Source organism: Drosophila albomicans, chromosome 2R (genome assembly GCF_009650485.2).
Source record: "Drosophila albomicans strain 15112-1751.03 chromosome 2R, ASM965048v2, whole genome shotgun sequence".
Lineage (NCBI taxonomy): Eukaryota > Metazoa > Arthropoda > Insecta > Diptera > Drosophilidae > Drosophila > Drosophila albomicans.
This window is the reverse complement of record NC_047631.2, coordinates 3,444,036-3,464,389: the sequence shown is the minus strand read 5'-3', so window position 1 is coordinate 3,464,389 and position 20,354 is coordinate 3,444,036. Positions and strand designations below refer to the sequence as shown.

The 20,354-nt window shown below is 45.2% G+C and overlaps 2 protein-coding genes across 2 annotated transcripts; one reads left to right on the top strand and one right to left on the bottom strand.

Moving 5' to 3' along the window:
* Positions 1-948: 948 nt before the first annotated feature.
* LOC127565806 (uncharacterized) lies at positions 949-6,388 on the top strand. Its single transcript, XM_052006357.1, has 3 exons — positions 949-1,513; positions 1,594-1,994; positions 2,048-6,388. The coding sequence occupies exons 1-3, from the start codon at positions 949-951 to the stop codon at positions 6,386-6,388; spliced, it is 5,307 nt and encodes a 1,768-aa protein (XP_051862317.1).
* An 11,058-nt stretch (positions 6,389-17,446) lies between these two features.
* On the bottom strand, positions 17,447-17,896 carry LOC127565804 (uncharacterized). Its single transcript, XM_052006355.1, has one exon. It carries the CDS (start codon positions 17,894-17,896, stop codon positions 17,447-17,449), a length of 450 nt encoding a protein of 149 aa, XP_051862315.1.
* Between the last annotated feature and the right edge of the window lie 2,458 nt (positions 17,897-20,354).

The following is a 20,354-nucleotide window of genomic DNA, read 5'->3' as shown; positions in this document are numbered from 1 at the left end:
ATTTCGGTGCACTCTCTTTTGTCCGCAAGCGCACCGGCTTGCAGCCGCGCTTGCTCTCGCGCTCTCTCAACACACACACACGCACTCTTGTGCATTCGCTGTTTGTCCGCACTTGCTCTCGCTCTCATTTGTGTTACATACAAATATACGTGCATTTCGCTTGCTTAGACGTTGGCAGCGCAGTGCAAGCACATACATACATACGTACATACTGTTGTGCATGCTTAACCGCGTGCATAAGTACTTCTACGAGTGAAGTAATAGATTGGCAGGGCAGCGGTAGTCGCACTCGACATACCCTACCCTTTCTTTTTTTTTGTTTCAAGTGATTTATTTAGTGTGTGTATTTGAGAGCAACTCCCAGCTCAAGTGTCGGTGTATAGGCTACCTCCAGCCAGTGTCCACACATACATAGACATACACACACACATATACACACCTACATATAATCACAATTATACGTCCACCACATCTCCATATTTAAATACATAAATAATTTTTGTTGTTGTTTTTTTTTTTCGTGACAATTTATTTATTATTTTTCCATACAGCGCTTTTTTTAACCACATTTGTGTTTTTTCCAGCGTATTGTATTTTCGTGGTATTTTTCCTTGTTTTCGTGCCTTTTTGTTCTTGTTTTCGACAATCATTTGCTTGATTGTCGCGGGAAGTTTCCCCCGCCCCCTTGCGTTCGTTACCTGTGTCCGCAGTCCGTACCCATTTGGGGTACAAAATACCTCAGCACTACCTGTGGTATTTTTTCCAGTATTTTATTTGGTATTTTTCTTTTACTAGTTGCTACGTGCCTTCCGTTTCGTTTCCACCTTCTGGGCCGTTTCCGGATATATATAAAAAAAACAAACCAAGTTCCATTTGGTATTTTTTTTGGTATATTTTCTGTGATTTTCTGGTTTTCTAACCAGCGGCTTCCTACCTTTCGTGCGTAGCATGTCAACGGGCAATCCCGATAAGACTAAAACTAGACTGTCCGTGCCCTCTACTAGCGCCGCTAGAGTTTCGCCTAACCCCCCTGTGCCTAGATCCAAGAAGGACTCGGCTCTTCGTGCATCCAGCACATCACCGATCCCCGCACGGTCAGCTAGTGTTTCGCCCACTTCCGGCACCAAGCCTCTGATCCTCGTGACCAAACCTCCGTCGGTTCCTTCGACCAAGGCTGTTTCCGTCCCAGTTCCTCGGCTGCCAATTGTTACGCGTTCTCACAGCAAAATGGCACACAATGTGGTAGACTCGGCATTGAATAAGTTCATCGCCGCGACTGACCGTGTCAGTCACTTTGCGTCGCGACTTAACAATGCTTCTACTGACAGCGCGTCCCTGTACACGTGCCAGGTCCGGAGGGACCAGATGCGTGCCTTGTGGGACAAGGTCGAGAAGGAGTACGAGGCTTGCTCCTGCGTCATGTCGGATGAAATGACGACAGACGAGTTGCCTACCATTCAGGCAAAATATGATTACTGCTATATTCTCTATGAGCAGTGGTCCGCTCAGCTAAGTGAACAAATAGCTGATGCCTCCCAGGCCATCACTCCCCGTACACCCGTACAACCCCAGCCGTGCCGTTCGTGTCCACAGGGTGTCGCTTACCTCCGTGCGACACCGAAGTTTTCGGAGGCGATTACACTCGCTGGCCCACCTTCCGAGACTTATTCACGGCTATCTACATCCGAAATCCTAGACTGTCGGAAGTTGAGAAACTTTTCCATCTCAACTCCAAGACCAGCGGTGAAGCCCATGCCATTGTGTCAAAGTCTCCTTTGACCAATGAAGGGTTTCAGTCGGCGTGGTCCAGCTTGACTGAGCGTTTTGAGAACAAACGGTTGCTCGTGAACAGTCAGCTGCGTATCCTTTTTAATTTGCCCGCCATCGGGCAAGAGTCGGGTGCAGCCATTCAAGAGTTGCAAAGCACTATCCAAGGGTGCTTGACGGCTTTGGAGCACTCCAAGATCAATACGGAGAATTGGGATTGCATCCTGGTTTTCCTGTGTTCTTCGAGGCTCCCCAAATTGACCCTTTCTCTTTGGAACAGTCCATCCAGAATAAGAGCGACGTTCCAACGTGGGCTGACATGAACGCTTTCCTTCTAGAGCGGTATCGCACCCTAGAAGCGATAGCGGAAGTGTCAGCCAGCACGAGCGCTCCGACGGTTCCGCGTGCCTCACGCAAGGAGGCCCCCGTCGCCAAGCAGGTAAACTCCTTTGAGAGTCGGGTAACTTCAAAAACCCAGTCCTGCAAGTTGTGTTCCCGGGAGAATCACCCGATTCGTTTGTGCCCTCGTTTCCTCCAGATGGGTATCAACGATAGGGTCAATTATATAAAGCAACAGAAGCTGTGTCTCAATTGTTTCGCACGAGGCCATATCCTGGCTGAGTGCACAAGTGCGCACAGCTGCTTTACCTGCAAGGGTCGTCATCATACACTCTTGCATCGAGTGAGCCCGGCGCCGACAGTCACAACCCCCATTCCATCTCCTATACAGTCCACTTCCACCCAGTCAGCTAACGTCCAATCCTTCGTGGCAGTCAACACACAAGGTGTTCTGCTCAGCACAGCTGTCATTCATGTTTGCCATCTCGGCGTCCGCTATACAGCTCGGGCTCTGATTGACTCCGGATCAGAAGCCACCTTCCTCTCAGAAAAGTTGTTCAAGCGCTTGAGGATGCCGTATACATCCGTGCAAGCCCGCGTCTCTGGGCTGACGCAAGCTGTGGCGGCCCAGCCCCGTAAGTTTTGCCAATTCTTAATTGGCTCCCCGGTCAGACCCGATTTGCAGATCGAGGCGTCGGCGTACGTCCTCCCCCAGTTAGCGGGGAATCTGCCCTCATGTTCCGTCCCACAAACACTCCTCGAAAATCTGCCCAGCATCCAGCTGGCAGACCCCAAATTCTATGAGAGTTCGCAGATTGATGTGCTACTAGGCGCTGACATCCTCCCGTCCATTCTGCTCGGCGGCTCTCACCCTAACTTTTGTGGGACCCTCTCTCGTCAAGAGACCATTTTCGGTTGGATCCTGACTGGCCCTGTGTCGGGATCCATTTCAAAATCCATTTCGTCCTTTTCAGCTCGACTGTCCGTCGAGCGAACTCCGCCATTGGAGGAACTCCTCTCCAAATTTTGGGAGGTGGAGGACCTGCCGGCTAGCCCAGCAAAAGAATCTGACCTTTTTTGTGAGGCTAACTTCAACGCCACGACCGTGCGAACCTCAACGGGTCGCTACATGGTCACGCTCCCATTCCGCGACCCTGGTCACGTTGACCTGGGTCACTCGAGGGCTACCGCTCTCGCTCAGTTCCTGAGAAACGAGAGCCGTTTAAAGAGGAACGACTCTCTGAAGGAACAATATGACTCCGTTATTCGAGAGTATCTGGATTTGGGTCACATGACTCAAGTCCCCCCATCCAGTTCCGGCAACTATTATTTGCCACATCACGCTGTTCTCAAGCCCGACAGCACCACCACAAAGCTCCGCGTTGTATTCAACGCCTCCAGCCCGACTTCAAACGGGAAGAGTCTGAACGACATCCTCCACACTGGGCCAATCCTTCAATCCGACCTGACCATTCAAATCCTGAAATGGAGGTTTTTTCAGTTCGTCTTCAACGCTGACATCACCAAGATGTATCGGCAAATCCTTGTGGATCCCAACCACACCCGGTTTCAAAGGTTGCTCTTCCGTACTCCAGACGAGAAGTTATGCGACTTTGAACTCAACACAGTCACCTTTGGAGTGAACTGTGCTCCGTACCTGGCTATCCGCGTTCTGCATCAGCTTGCGAGTGATGTTCGCGACCGGTACCCCCTTGCTAGTGACATCATCGCCAATTATATGTACGTTGATGACGTCCTAGCAGGAGCTCACACTAAGCAGGCTGCGGTGTCTGCTATAGATGAGCTTCGAACAGCGCTCGAGAGTGCTGGGTTCCCTTTGCGTAAGTGGACCTCGAACTCGAAAGATGTGCTGAGAAGAATCCCTAAGGATCACTTGCTCTGTGCAGACTTCCTCGAGATCGACGAAGCTAGTGTCGCGAAGACGCTAGGCATTCGTTGGCGGGCCACGTCCGACGAGTTCTTTTTCGTCACCGCCGAGATGGTGTCCAAACCATCTTTCAGTAAGAGAGAAGTGCTGTCGCAGATCGCCAAGTTGTTCGATCCGGCAGGTTGGCTTGCTCCCGTGGTCATTTGGGCCAAGATTTTTATGCAAGAAATCTGGAAGCAAGAAATCGGCTGGGACGACTCCTTACCGGCGGATCTCACAGAGCAGTGGACCAGTTTTCTGCGGAACTATTCGTCCTTGCAGGACATCCGCATTCCTAGATGGACCAACTACGCTCCCGGCGCAAAAATCCAATTCCACGGTTTTTGCGACGCCTCTCAAAGCGCGTATGGAGCCGCTCTTTACGCACGTGTGGAAACAGCGGGACAAGTGTCTGTGAGCCTTCTGACAGCGAAGACTAGAGTTGCACCTATCAAGACGGTCTCTCTACCTCGTCTTGAGCTGTGCGGGGCTCTCCTGTTGGCAGAATTATCCGCCGCCCTCCTACCACATTTTCCCACCCCCGACGCTGAGACGTACCTGTGGACAGATTCCACTATCGTTCTGGCATGGTTGGACAAGCAGCCATGCAAGTGGACCACTTTCGTGGCGAACCGAGTGGCCAAGATTCACTCGGTGAATGGCACTTGGCAGCATGTTCGTTCCGAACACAATCCAGCCGACCTGGCAAGCCGCGGTGTCTCGCCGCAAGAGCTACTGGGCAGTCGCCTTTGGTGGCAGGGGCCCGAATGGCTGACGCACTCACCAGCGCAGTGGCCTTCACCGGTCATTGGGCTCGATACTGAATTGGAGTGTCGAGCGGTGAAGGTCCATGCAGCGCAAGTCCTATGTGAGGACTTCCTCGACCGTTTCTCCAGGTTCGATCGAGCGCTCCGAGTGTTTGCGTATGTGCGAAGGTTTGCCCAGCGTTGCCGCCAACCCAAGGTCTCGTTTCCAGAGACGCTCAGCTCTCAAGAGCTTGCAGAAGCTCAAGAGAGGCTGATTGTACAGGCTCAGAATCGGGTATACGCGAAAGAGTGTGCTTCCCTCCGGTCCCATAATCGTCTAATCGGGTCAAGCGATATCCTAAGCTTGAATCCGTTCCTTGACAAGCAAGGTGTCCTGCGTTCGTGTGGACGCGTAAGAGCGTCCACCTCCTTATCCTACGACGAACGGCATCCAATAATTCTCCCGTTCGGCTGCGTGTTCTCACGCCTCCTGGTTTCCTTCACGCATCAAGTCTCCCTCCATGGAGGCAACCAATTGGTGATGCGGCTGGTCCGAACCAAGTTCTGGATTCCCAAGCTAAGGAACTTGGTGAAGACAGTGATTAGTGCATGCAAGACCTGTGTGATTCATCGCCGCAAGCTCCAGTCGCAGTTGATGGGTGATCTCCCAAGCGCCCGGTCGACTTTTTCGCGACCTTTCACTAACTCCGGAGTAGACTTCGCCGGTCCCTTCGACGTCAAGAGCTACGTCGGACGGGGCTGCAAGATTACGAAGGGTTACGTATGTGTCTTCGTGTGCTTCAGCACGAAGGCAATCCATCTTGAGGCGACCACGGATCTGACAGCGGAAAAGTTCTTGGAAGCTTTCTCCCGATTCGTGGCACGGCGCGGGTGCCCTCTCCACATGTACTCTGACAACGGGAAAACGTTCGTCGGAGCCTCCTCCATTCTCTCCAAAGAATTTGTGGAGAGCACCCGCAACCTGATTGTCACCACTCACAGCCATCAAGGTCTTGCATGGCATTTCAACCCACCTGGTGCCCCTCACATGGGGGGTCTCTGGGAAGCGGGCGTCAAGAGCTTCAAGACGCATTTCTACAAGACGGTTTCCTCCGTAAAACATACGTTCGAGGAGCTTTCCACCCTCCTATCTAAAATTGAAGCGTGCCTCAATTCGCGGCCTTTGACTCCTATGTCAGAGGATGTGAGCGACTTGGCGGCACTTACTCCCGGTCATTTCCTGATCGGGGGTCCGCTACTCTCCATGGCGGAGCCAGAGTCCAGAGAGGATGTGGAGTCCATCCGCAACCGCTGGCAACGGCTCAAGGCTCTCCATCAGCATTTCTGTGTGCGATGGAAGAACGAATATCTGAAGGAATTGCATAAGCGGAATAAGTGGCAGTCACCTTCACGCGATCTCCAAATCGGTGACATGGTGGTCATCAGAGAGGAGAATATACCGCCACAAGAATGGCGCCTCGGGCGTGTGCTGACCGCTTGCCCAGGCGCTGATGAAAGGGTCCGTGTGGTTGACATCCAGACGTGTCGTGGTGTTTTCCGCCGACCAGTTGCAAAGCTGGTCCTCCTTCCTACGGGACACGCGCTCTGAGTCACCTATTCTTCTCTCTACTGCCATCCACTATCCTGTGGTTTCCTCTTCCGGCTTAGGCAATTCATCCCGCGCCATGTTCTTCATTTAATCTATTGTTTTTTGTTCTTTTTCTCTTCCTTTTGTTTTTTTCGCCTTTTGGTTTCATCCCATTACAGTTTACCATGGCGTTCTCCAGAAGATCATCCTGCACCCTGTCCGACGGAGTGAGCTTGCGAGGGCTCTTCTCGCCAGCGCGCTCCCTTTCGCCTCCGATTGCCGGCTCTCCGCCGAGGCAAGTCGCCCCGATGGAGTCCGAGCCCTCTCCAGCACCGGTGGCACTGGTTACTCCGCGCGGAGTTTCCGTGCCTCGCCGGGCCGCCCCTCAGCGGGGTGAGTATGTGCCTCCCGGCACAAACTCGTTCCGCTGTAGAGTGTGCCGCGGTGTCCACGCGCTGCGCAAATGTCCACGGTTTGCCCAGCTGACGCCAGAGAAGCGGCTCCGGGCAGTACTTGTAAATAAGTACTGTCCCAACTGCTTGGCTCATCAGCACTCCGGGGGCACTTGCCGCAGCGGTGGACGGTGCAGGCATTGTGGTGAGGACCACCACTCCATGCTGCACATGCGAGACCCTAAACCCAGGCAGCGGTTGGCGCGACGACCGAGGGGCCGACGCGACCACCCGGCACCCACCAGAGGAGGACCATCGTCATCCCGGATGGACCGGCCCACTTCCCCACACACCAGGCCCGTGCCTAGCCCCGCCTTGTCATTGACGGCACTACTCCAGTGCAAGGGAGTCAGTATTCTCCCCACCGCGGCGGTCTGGCTAGCCACGGGGAAGACGGCCTTCGAGGCGCGAGTGCTCATTGATCCGTGCTGTCCTGTAAGCCGCATCAGCGAGTCGATGGCAGTGGCCATGGGCCTCTCCATCACTCGCGTGGGCGCAGAAGGAGTGTGCACGGCAACGTTGCGCTCCAAGACGTCACCCATGAGCCGGGAGGTCGTCTTCAAAACTGATCCGCAGCTCCATACAACGACGCCCGCCAGGACTGTCACTCCAGCCGGCCCAGTTCTTTCAGTAACCTCGTGTTGGCTGACAAGGACTGGTTCCGCTCGGCATCGATCTCGGCAGTCTTGGGGGCTGATGTTTACCCTGATGTCGTGCTACCGGGTATCCTCCCGGGCCAAGGCGGACTGCCTATGGCGCAGAATTCCACGCTGGGCTGGATTCTGTCCGGCACGTGCTACTAGTTGTTTCGTTGCAATCCCAATATTGCAAGGGGGGGAGAATGTTGATGCGAGCGCATTGCTAAGTGAGAGGCACACCTCCGCTCCGCCGACCGAAAAGCACTCAAAGCTTTTTCGCTCACTAGCAATGCGCTCAGTGCGTAAGAATGCACTCAAGCTCCAGTGCTCTCAGCATCTCTCTCCCACAACTCACCACCGCTGAGCCGCGCTCAGTATAGATCGCCGAAATGCCGTCGGCTTTTTCCTATTAGTTAGTTACAAATCTCGTCTATTGTAAATCGGTACAATTACCACCCAATTTCTGTGTGCGCAATAATAACCCGCCAAGTCTAAATAAACTAATTGTATATAGTGAAAAAACCGCGAGTGTTTTTATTTTCGGGAAGCAAATACTTTGGACACTTTTCAGCGCCGCCACAAACACAATGAAAATTGTTGCCTTAATTTTGAACTGTCAGGACTATTTATTGTCGTATTTAAAATGTTGTGAGGTAGTTGTCTAATGACAATTAAAGTTGCAAAAAAACACCTGATTACCACAAAATCAAAACATCAGCTGATGCACCAAAGCCTTAATTAAGTTGGCAAGGCTACTTAGCATAGCTCAACTGTTAGACCTCTGTTGAGACGAACGAGGAGAATTTTACCGATCCACACAGAGATGCTTTGAGCACCCACTAAGGGCAGCCAACTTCACTTTTTCAACTTTTTTTCGCTGAGAACGAAGCAGACAGAAAAAAAGGAGAAAAAAAGAAAGATAAAATTGTTCTTTAAATAAGAAAATAATACACAAACTTTTGGCATCCAAGAATCGCTTTTGTCGCCAACCTTGAGTGGCCGTCTCTATTAGAGAAATTTAAGGTGTTAAATTTTTCTTTATAATTTTTGCCACTGATTGGTAAGTAGTGTCAATCTGTATGGACCTTGCTATAAAAATGTTATTTCATACAGCTAATTGGTCATACTGCTTGCAGACGCTAGACCCTCAATTCAGTGGAATAGGTGTTGCCCATTGCGGTCCCCGCCACCCCCCAGTTGAACAGGTGCCACGTGCCAATCACAGGCGGATTTTCACCCTAACCTACAGGCCATAATGGAGTGTTAGTGAAGGCAGCGAATCTCGCTGCAGACAGCCAACTGGAGCGAAATAAAGACAATAATCTAAAGGGTATTTGATAGCGGCTCGTCAAAGGCGATAATAGAGACGTTCTAAGAAGCGTAGATCCTCCGGAGAGAGGTCTACGGCTCCACCAAAACCAACACCAGCGCTATCTGCAGTGGATTGTTTTCTTGTGTAAATTGCACTAAGAGTGCCAACATGGTTTGATAAAGAAAAAGAAATGAAATTGAATTTGTAATCAGTGCTTGTCAAATCAACTAATTTTTTTCGACTTTTATACAGCCAACATGGGGTACATAGGGATTCGATAGCCTGATAATCATAACACTTTATCATCTTTAATAGGTATCATCAACAATCATAAACGACGGATTCATCTGTTATCAGGCCTGCTAACATCGATGGAAAGTGCGTAAGTACGGCGTAGCCGTGTATAAAATCCTTGTTGATCAGGGGTTGCGATTGTGGGGCTTTCGATTCCGTGTTGGTCCATGTTGGTTATATTTTTCTTGTTATTAAGTGATGAAGACAAACATTTGAGAAAATTAACGTAACGTTACGATTAAGAAAATACAATTAATCAAGCACTATTGTTCACTAGAGATAATTTTATAAACTGTTGTTTAAGAATGTGTTGAAGAATGTTTATTAAAATAATTTATAATATGGAACTGAAAACAATTATGTGTTAAGCTTTTGAGCACTGGATATGCGAGCGTTAAGGTTGATGCGAAATGAGTACTGTCTTCCCGATTATTTCACTACTATCTACACTTTAATTTATGATGACTTACTACCCAGTCGAAGCCAAAACCCACCCCAGCCCTGAACTGAGCCGGCAAGTTAGCTAGACAGAGTAGGTTTATACGAGTAGGACCTCGTGTGTTCGTCACAATGTGATAAATATCTGTATATTTTGCCTTCTTAGCAGACATAGCAGCGGCTTCAATAAGTAGAAGTCTTGAATTTTCCTTTGCAAGTTCGGAAGCAAATCTTATATGCCGTAAACTACCTTCGTCATAAGAGACCCGAGGTCGTCCACCAAGATTACGATTACAATCATCTTTTGAATAAAATAATAACTCCGATGCAAGCCAGCTAGCGTTTTCTTCTTTGAAGCGACGAATATTTCTGTGTGCTTTGTTCAGCAGTCTCTTAATGTGAATAATAAAGTTTTTTATTTTGTTTTTAATCACCTCGAAATCGTTTTCCGGAAAATCATAAAGGCATCTCCATCCCAACGTGCACTGCTTCTTGAAATATTTTAAAAAGGGCGAAAACTTTTTTTTTAAATGTGGCTTGAGCTTCAATAACACTAAATGCTTCAACAATCTTTATTTCCGGTAGAAGAGATAAATATAGAAATTTTATGAACAGCATACACGCATGTTTATTGCACGAAAGCATTTTCTTCAAACCAATAGTTTTGTCTGCATTTCTTTTACATGCTTGGGAAAAATGAAATCAGCAAGCATACAAAGTTATATTTGGATGCAAATCTTTCAAAGCGTTACGCATCGGCTTCTCATAATAATAAATAAATAAATGATGCACCATTGAGACAGTAAATTTTAGAGTCAACATACGTAAACAGGTGTTGGTAATAGAGCTCCGTTTTACGGGTCATCAAAACAAATAGAAAAGGCGTTATATAAAAATAAATAATAAATTCAAATAAAATATGAAATTAAACAAATAATAAAATAATCACATTTTGCATGTGTTTAACATAAACAATAAGCAGTTGCTTAAAGTCCCCGAAAGGGCAAACTTTAAATGTAGCATCTATAAGAAAATGCCTATTATGCTCTTCAAATTGCTGACCTTGTCAGACGCGAATATACAATAGGCAAATGAACTCAATGCATATAATTTCCTAAAAAAAAACTTTCAGATGATTTCCTTTCGTCATGCCAAAACGGTTTATGATTATTTTGTAACGAACCGTCACAACGCCGGGGTAACTAGCGCTGTCCAGGGGACGAAATAAGAAATTTATGTTTTGCTGAAACCCTACAAGCCGAGTATCACAAGATGCGAGACAAATCTTAGTAGCTGGTCGGGGGGAGATCTCGATGGGAAAGAAAAACACAGTAGTTTTGAGTTTTATTTTTCTTTATTACTTATTTGACTGGTTCTGGATAAATTAATGATAATATGGGTATCTATGCGTCTGGGATTGTCCTCAGGTCCAACGTCGATTGATATCTTATGCGGGCGGATAGAGACACACTACCACTATGTCTATATATACACAGTGGGTTTGGCTGTAGTTATTTGGCGAGGAAAAGCACGGGAAGTACGGCGTGAATGTCACAAGTGTCAGTGTGTAATCACACAGATTTTTGTTACACTGTACACACTATCCCGGTGTTGGCTGTAGTAGTTGTAGTCAAATTACTACAGCTAACGGGAAGATGTTGTGTTTCGCGCGAATGGTAGAAAACGGGACACACAGCGTGGGTGAAATGGTTATGAGTGTGTAATCACACTGGCCCAATCACACTGTTCCAGCGTCGACTATAGTAGTTTGTAGTCATACTACTACAGCTAACGAGGAAGTTCGGTGTATTTCGCGGAGATCGAAACCGGGGTGTACGGTGCAGGTGAGACGAGTGTTGGTGTGTAATCATACTGGCACAGTCGCACTATACACACTATTCCAGCGTTGTTTGTAGCAGTCTGTAGTCACACTACAACAGTGAACGAAAGAATGCGGTATTTGGCGCGGATGATAAGGAAAACGAGGCGTACGGCGTGGGTGCTACGGTTACCAGCGTGTGATCACACTGGTGCAATTACACTATACACACTATTCTCGCGCCGCCTGTAGTATTTGTAGTCTCCCTACTACAGCGAATGGGGAATTATGTGTTTTGCACGAGCGAACGAGATGCACAGTATGAGTGAGACAAATGCTGGCGTGTAATCACACTAGCACAGTCACAGGCACTATTTCAGAGTCGCCTGTAGTAGTTTGTAGTCACACTACTAACTAACGGGAAAATCATGTGTGTTGTGCGAAAAGAAAGACAAACGAAAGACGCGGCGAAGATGAACAACGTTTAGCTTATGGCATCGGGGAGAAATCAATAAATAAAGCGAGTATCAAGCATGAAGCTTGAACATACCTGCAGAGTATGCCTTGGCTGCGTGGTGTAGTTGTTATGTGCACACGTAGTTTTGGTACTAGAATATTTCAATTCTCTAAGCACTCGCGAGTAAAGGTCTATGCACGACTAGGTTCTAATCAGGAGAGAGAGAGAGTTTGTCCTCCTACTTTCGCTTTTATGTAGATCAAGGTCTTGGCTCTGCTAACTCGCTTTGTTTTCCTTTTGCCTAAATTTGCACATGTGCTGTTAACTCGATTGGCTCTGTTTGTGTTTGCTCAAGCGCTCTTAACTCGGCACAGTTGGCTTTATCTGAGTGACCGTATGTTTTTTTGAGTGGCTGAGAGAGAAGAAAGCTCTGGTATATGTTTTTGTTATAGATTTATTTGAGGCGCAGTATGGTGCGTCACAGCTTGATGGTCACGCTAGACATCAAGAATGCCTTTAACTCTGCACGTTGGGACTGCATTCTCAAGGCTCTGGCAGCTTTCCAAGTGCCGAGATACCTTGGCGCGGATGATAAGGAAAACGAGGCGCGCGGCGTGTGTGCTACGGTTACCAGCGTGTGATCACACTGGTGCAATTACACTATACACACTATTCTCGCGCCGCCTGTGGTAATTGTAGTCAAACTACTACAGCTAACGGGAGAATGCGGTACCTGACGCGGATGATAACGGAAAAGAAACGAGGCGCGCGGCGTGGGTGCTACGGTTACCAGCGTATGATCACACGGCACAGTGGTTCCGCCAGAGGCCAAAAATAAAAAAATCGATCAGAAAATATTTAAACTCAATTTACACTGTTTGTCTCTAAAATGTCAAAATTTTCAATTTGCAAACCAGTTTTCGCTGAAGGCCTAGCGGTACTTTCTAAAAATAGAATCAAAAGCATAAACACGTGATCATTTCAACAGTGCATCGCAGCTCTGGTGAATTATTTCGGAGCAAAAGCGCACTTTAAATCGGGCTGGTAACTATTCAAGTTTATAAATTTATATTATTTAAAATGGATTTTGAAGCCCAAGGAATTTATTTTAATTTATGAAATTAATTTATACTAACTTGATATGAAATTAATAAAAACTAACTTGATATGTGAAACCCTTTTTTTTGTACCTTTTTGTGTGTCTTAAATGTGTTTACCTAAAGTTTTAGTTGTGGGAACAACACGATTCCACATTAGAATTATTATTTTTTATCTTTGTGTTAGTTTTAAGATTTAAAAATCGTTAAAGTTAGGTGCAGAAAGTTGCGGATGTATGTATTTGTAATCGTTAATATTGTTACACGACTTCTTATTTTTTTTTATCAACACGTTACCGCAAGCCAATTTTGTTTTCAGTTCAAAAAAGAGACAACTCAACTCTCAATCCAAGAGGAAAAATACTTTAGGAATAAAATACATCAACTCAAGCCTACAGAATTTTTAATTTTTATAATAAAAGGATAATTATTGAGCATAGTTTACTACTGACTATCTTAGATGTAAAAGTATGCAACGCTTTTTGTAACAGTATAACTAGAATTATTTATTTATGTTATAATTATATTGATTCGTTGATGGCTGCGTAAATATCAATTTAATAAATTGGTTTAGGATGGTTTAATTTAGGATTTTTTGATATGATAATATTTTAGTAGGTGTATAGCTTGGGGATTGGATAAGATTTTACTGAAGTATAATAAAACACAAAATAGTTAATCTTTCCTATGACAGCCGTATGATTTATTTATGCGATTTTAATAAAATTTGCTAATCATTTGTAAAACTACACCAAACTTATAGTCTGGGAGTTTAGAAAACATATCTTTATAAATAAAAAATTTTTCATACTAAATTTGTATTTTTAACCGATCATTCCTATAGCAGCTATATCATATAGACGCACGATGTATCCAATTTTTATAAAATATATTTGTAAATTTTTTTTTTTAATTTTGGGGAAAATTTTGTAACAATACAACAACTAGAAGTATTTATGGCTGCGGCTCCATACAAGCCGAACCACTGTGCACGGATGCAATTATGACTATACACACTACTCTCGCGCCGCCTGTAATAATGGTAGTCTCACTACTACAGCGAACGGGCACTTTGCTTTGCACGAGCACTAGGAAAACGAGGTGCACAGTATGAATGAGACAAATGCTGGCGTGTAATCACACTGGCATAGTCACACTGTACACACTATTTGAGCGTCGACTGTAGTAGTTTGTAGTCACCCTACTACAGCTAACGGGAAAATCATGTGCGTTGTGCGAAAAGACAAAACGAAAGACGCGGCGAAGATGAACAACGTTTAGCGTATGATGGTGTTAGTGTGGTTGTGTTAGTGCGTTGTCGCACTCTAACGGGATTATGTAATAACAATGCTTATTGAATATGCGTAATCGCATATGTTCACAAAAGGGGGGGCAGCGGGAAGTAATTATGATTACTGCAGTAAATAAGCGAGTATCAAGCATAAAGCTTGGACATACCTGCAGAATATGCTTTGGCTGCGTGATGAACTTGTGGTTGGTACGTAGTTTTTGGTACAAGAATTCAATATAAGTAGCACTTAAGTTCTAATCAGAGAGAGCGAGTTGCTCCTCCTACTCTCGCTTTTATCTAGGTCAAGGTCTTGGCTCTGCTAACTTGCTTTGTTTTCTTTTGCTTAAATTTGCTCATGCGCTGTTAACTCGCTTGGCTCTTTTTGCGTCGCACATGCGCTGTTAACTCGCTTGGCTCTTTTTGCGTCGCACATGCGCTGTTAACTCGCTTGGCTCTGTTTGCGTTGCACATGCGCTGTTAACTCAGCACATTTGGGTTAGTGACCGTATGTGAGAGAAAAGAAAGCTCTGGTATATGTTTTTATGTTATCGTTTTATTTGGGGCTCAGTATGGTGCGTCACACTCCCCCCTTTCCCACCGGGCGTATAAAAATCCGGATACGTCCGGTTTTCGACCTATTCACCTGAGAGGTGTAAATACAATTGTGTAAATACTGCTCTTTTAGGTAAACATGATCACTTGTTCTTTTTTTTCAAAAGAGTCAACTCATTCATATTGCTCACTTGCTCACTGTTCATTGCTCAGATGCTCAGTTGCTCACTGGTTGTTCAGTGCATTACCAAGCCAATGAGCACTGCATCTCAACGACTTTTCAAAAATAGATTATATTTCATATTTAATTTTCAAACTTACCGATATTTCTACATTTTAATTTGTGGCAAAACTTTTGCTCCCTTCATTGGGCACTTAAAAATAGTTAAATGAAATCCTTCATGGATAATTGAATTTAAAAAAAAAATTTAATAAGCTACAAGCAATGAAATCATTATTATTATTAAAATTTAACATGTTTTATTTCCAAACTTACTGATATCTCTGCATTTTAATTTGTGGCAACACTTTTGCTCCCTTCCTCCTCCTTTATGGATGAATGAGTTGGCGCTATAATGAGAAGAACGTTCATCAATATGTACTTTTCGGAAATTATTGTTTACAAATTGGTATGCAAAAACATAAGATTTTCCACATTAGATGATTTAAGCAGTGAACGTCTATTTCGAACTGTTTCGCCTGCACCTGATAATATTCGCTCACATGGCACTGATGTGGCCACTATACAAAGCCGCTTCAGCATAAATGTGTATAGCAGCGAATATTGGGATTTCCGCGGATCCCACCAGACCAATGGATAATCTGTTCTCATGATGTACTCCTCGGCTAGATATTTATCTAGTTCCCTTATAGCTGCGGCCGTACTGTTGGAGGGCTTACTGACTTTTTGGAAAGCGTTGTCATAATCTTTCCAGATGTCGTTGTCATTTTCATTAGGCTTTACTTGGCAAGCATTATCCATCCGAACAGATTCAGTATGAGCAGTGGCCGAATGAAATGATATCAATTTTGTTTTAAATCATGAACTGCTTCTTCAGATTTAAAAACTCTTCCTTTGAATCTGGGATCTAAAATGGTGCTTTCAGCATACAAAACATTCGATTCATAATCTTCAAATCGTGTATGCATATCAGTTTGTATGCATTTTACGAATTCGATAATAGTTGTATTTGCATCCTATTTCAAGTTATCTAAAATACTTGTAATTTTTTTTGCAAAATTCCAGATAGCACAATTATCTTTGACAGTGTCACGTTCTTGTCTGCTGAGATTTCCGTAGTAATTTGGCTAAATGGCTGCAGTACTGGAATCACTCCTTCAATTACCTCCCAATCCTCCCCTGATAACATTTAATCGATCCGCAGGTTCGATAATGTGGCCATAACTGCCTCTTTTAAAAGTAGGAGACGCTCAAACATTTTTAGTGTTGAATTCCATCGTGTTGGAACGTGTTGCTTAATTTTAAGCTCAGGCAATTTCAACAATTTTTGTATGTCTTCCAATTTCTTTAATCCAGTTGAGCTACTGTTAAAATATTGAGCTATTGATTTTGCTTTTGCCCTCACATTGCCAATTCCGTCTAGAGCCTTCTGGACAATTAGATTTAAAATGTGAGCAAAGCTCCCAATATGTTAAAGTTTTACTCATGGGCAGCTTGTAACCAGGGCAGTTCGACACGTCAGAAATCAGTTGTTGACCTTTGGAATCATACGAACCACTTGCTTGTCGAGGCATTGCAATTTATTTTGCGAAACAGGCCGGTGCACAAATGTGGAGATCTTTGGCTGGGCATTTTGCACAGCAACCACACTGTCGTCATCGATTTGCCGTGCAATGGGCTCAAGTGCTGCTGGATGCTTGCTCTTCAAATGTCTGGACAAATTGCTCTGAGATTTGGAGCTTAAAGTGGACTTGCAAAATTTGCACTTGGCCTGCTGGTTTCCCAAATCATCGAAATGATTCCAAATGTCACTAAACTTTCTTATACACGACATTATTATTTTTTAAATTAGAAACAGTTTTGGCGGTAATAGAAATGTTGAAGTAAAGAAAGCGCAATAAAAGTACAAAGCAGAATTCAAAAACAAGGGAGCAAGTGAACACAAATGAGCAAGTGAGCAAAAATGAGCAAGTGAACAAAAAAGAACAACAAGGAAGGAACATATTCGCTTGCTCAGTTGAGTGAACAACTCTTTTTTGTTCACTCACTCATGAGCAACCCAACACTAGTGTGCGTGAAACGGGTCCTTGTGCCTCGTCCCTCACTGCATCGGACCTTCTCGACTAGGCCCCGGGGTAGTTGACGGTGGGGTGTCTCTACCGTCCAATTGATGGGAGCCTCCACCAACGCGCTTCCGCGGGCTACCTCGGACATCAGATCCTTGTCCCCGTCCTCCTCCATCGACACCAAATCCTGCCCCAGCACTTCCAACAGGTGGGAGAGTGGGTCGGCCCCTTCGCTGGCGGGGGGAACCCTGGCGTACTCGCAAGCTGGCTGCGAGGAGAGGGTCGTCTTCGGGCCACGGGAAATAGTGAGGCTCCACATTATCGGGGGTCATCCGGCGCAGGTTGACTGTCCAGGGTTCGTCGCCGGCGTAGTCGCGTGGCGGTGATGAACCACAAAGATCGGCCTCGGACAAAGGCCTCTCTTCCTGGAACTCTCAGAGATCTGCAATGTTAGCCACCCTTGTTTGGTTGGTCGTTGTGTGTTACAGGCGGACGATGTTTGCTGCTATGAACTTCTTTACCACGTACGGACCGTCGAATTTCGGAGCTAGATTTGCTGCGAAACCATCGGCAGCATTGGAGAGATGGTGTTGCCGCAAAAGCACCTTTCCGCCCAGAGTGGGTCGCCATTGCCTCCGGCGTAGATTGTAGTGTCGACTCTGGTCATGGCTCGCCTGGTCCAGGTCCCCTCGTACGATCGTAAATATCTCCTGCAGTCTTTTTGCCTTATTGCCGTGGTCTTCTAGTTCGCCAGGGTCCTCTGGTGTCACCTCGTCGTATAATCCTCCGGGAAGTCGTGGCTGCCTACCTTGTACTAGGAAGGCGGGACTGTAGCCGGTGGACTCGAAGACGCTGGAATTTATAGCTAAGGTGATCTCTGCAAGCAACTCATCCCATTGGTTCTGCTGACCGTCAATTAGTTGCGAGATCATGGTCTTAACTGTCCGGTTTGCTCGTTCCGTTGGGTTGTCATGTGGAGAATAGGGGGCAGTGTGTTGCAGGTCGACTCCGGCGGTTTTTAGGAATGCCTTGAAGGACCGGCTAGTGAACTGTGTCCCATTGTCGCACACGAAACGTCGCGGAACCCCGAAATGAGCGAGGATACGTTTACGGAACGCACGCTAAAGGCTCGCAGTAGTGGCACTAGTTCCACCCATTTGGAAATAGAGGTGGACAACTATCGATAGTCGGCTCCATCGATAGCGAGCGATTTTTTCTCTCAAACCATCGATAGTGTCGATAGTGCCATCGATAGTGTGATGCTTTTTAATTGTTAAATGTAAAAAAAGCTATAATATGAGCTTTAAACAAAACTTTATTATATTCTTAACTCTTAAAAATAAAAAATACTTTTTATTTGTTGCTTTTGTGTTATACAAATTAATAAATCATTTCATTTAATTAATACATTTTCATTTAGCTTCTTCGTAGAGCCATTTGTTCTTATTGAGGAACAATAACATGTTAATGTTTTCCTCCTTCAGTCGAGTTCGGCGGTCGGAGACTATTGTCCGGCCTTGCTAAACATGCGCTCGGACTCCACTGATGTGGCGGGTACGCACAAAAACTTAAACATTACGGTTTTTATAAGTTCCAGATCCGTTTCGTTCATCTCGAATTATAAACAAAAAACTGAATTTACTGAATGCTTGAATGAATATGTATGCTTACTTGTATCCAGATCAGAGGATCTGTATCCTGGGATGCTACACCTCTTTCAAGATATTGCCGTTTTACGATTATTGCATCACTTCGGCTGGTGGTTGGTTTTTCATTTGATTTCATTTCAACAAAATCAAAAAATGTTTTTTTTTCTCTTGAAGTTGTAGTTTCCAATTCCACAATGGGTTTCGAGATTTGCTGAGATGCAATGACAAGCTCACTTTCTAAAAGAACGGATACTTGCTCACCGTTGTAATCATTGCGGAATCCAATTTTTTTAAACCTCGGATCCAGAATAGTTCCAATTCTTGTAATGCTTCTTTCTTCATATTTAAAAAGCCGTTTTGTTATTGAATCCAACAAGCATTCCTGAAGCGCTTTCCCTTCGGTCGTATTTAACAATGGTGTCAGTTGGTGAACTTTGCGGTATAATCCATAAACTATTGGAATTATTAACGAAATCGTGATGTATTTGCCGCCGGAAATTTGCTCTGTCACATCTTGAAATAGTGCCAATAGGTTGCATATGTCTTCTAATTATTTCATTGGCAGTAAATGGCAGAGGTGCATTTGCTGTGGCCAATAACACTTTTGAAATCGCTTTGTTTGTTTTTATGATGCGATCTATCATAAAGTAGAAGCTGTTCCACCTAGTTGGCATTTCCTGCAACAAGCTAAGCGGGTTTTCCGATTCTTGGGCTTTTTAAATTTTGCGCTTGCAGTAGAGCTTTTTTTTAAAAAATTTGACAGTGGTCTTACATTTTTCAAATAAGTTTTCCAAGCACAAATTGTTGTTTTGAATTTTTAAAGCGTCTTGCATAACAAGATTCAAGCTGTGTGCGAAACATGGCAAGTTACGAATCTTTAAAATATCACATGCTTTTAGCATTGAACTTGCATTATCGGTCACAATGCACACTGTTTTGTCCAAAACATTGAATTGCTCTAAGACACCTTTCAAAGTTTCAGCAATATTTTGTGCCGAATGATTCGTAGCATCTTTTAATTTTTCTGTGCTGAGTGACGCTGTTCGAAACTGAAAGCCATCGATGAAATGGCAAGTTACAGTTAAAAATGCATCATTTGCGCTTGACGTCCAGCAATCACATGTCACAGCAATTCTAGTTGTTTCCCTTAATTTGGTTTTTAGGGTAAGAATAGCCTCGTCAAAAATACCCTTCACCAGCACATCTCTTAGGTGGGTTTTGCTGGGAATTTTGTACCTTGGGTCAAGGATTTGGGAATACTCGATAAAACCTTCACATTCAACTATACTGCGATCATCTTGGCTAATACACGATCGATGTCCTTCTTCCGTCTAGAGTTGGTGTCATAAGTAATGGCTCTTTTGAAATACGAAGAGATCGAGTGCATGCTCGATCTTGTGCTGCTGCTTGATGACGCAGGTAAATTTGAGTCATTGCACTCTGCAGGTTTAGCAACAGCGTCATCGATACCTGGATGAAATCGTTTTAGGTGATCTCTTAGATTAGACGTGTTGCCACTCGTTTTATACTCCTTTCCGCAATTCAGACACTTCGCCAGTTTTTTATCGTCCGATCGCTTAAAATACTTCCACACTTTCGATATCCCTTTCTTCCGTTTAACGGCTTCTTGCTGTGTGTTGCTTGAGTCCGAGTCAGCGCTGCTGCATTCACAAGCAACTTCGACGTCACTGCTAGGAGCTGAGTTGCGTCGTTTTGCTTTAATTGAAAAAACACGTGTTGA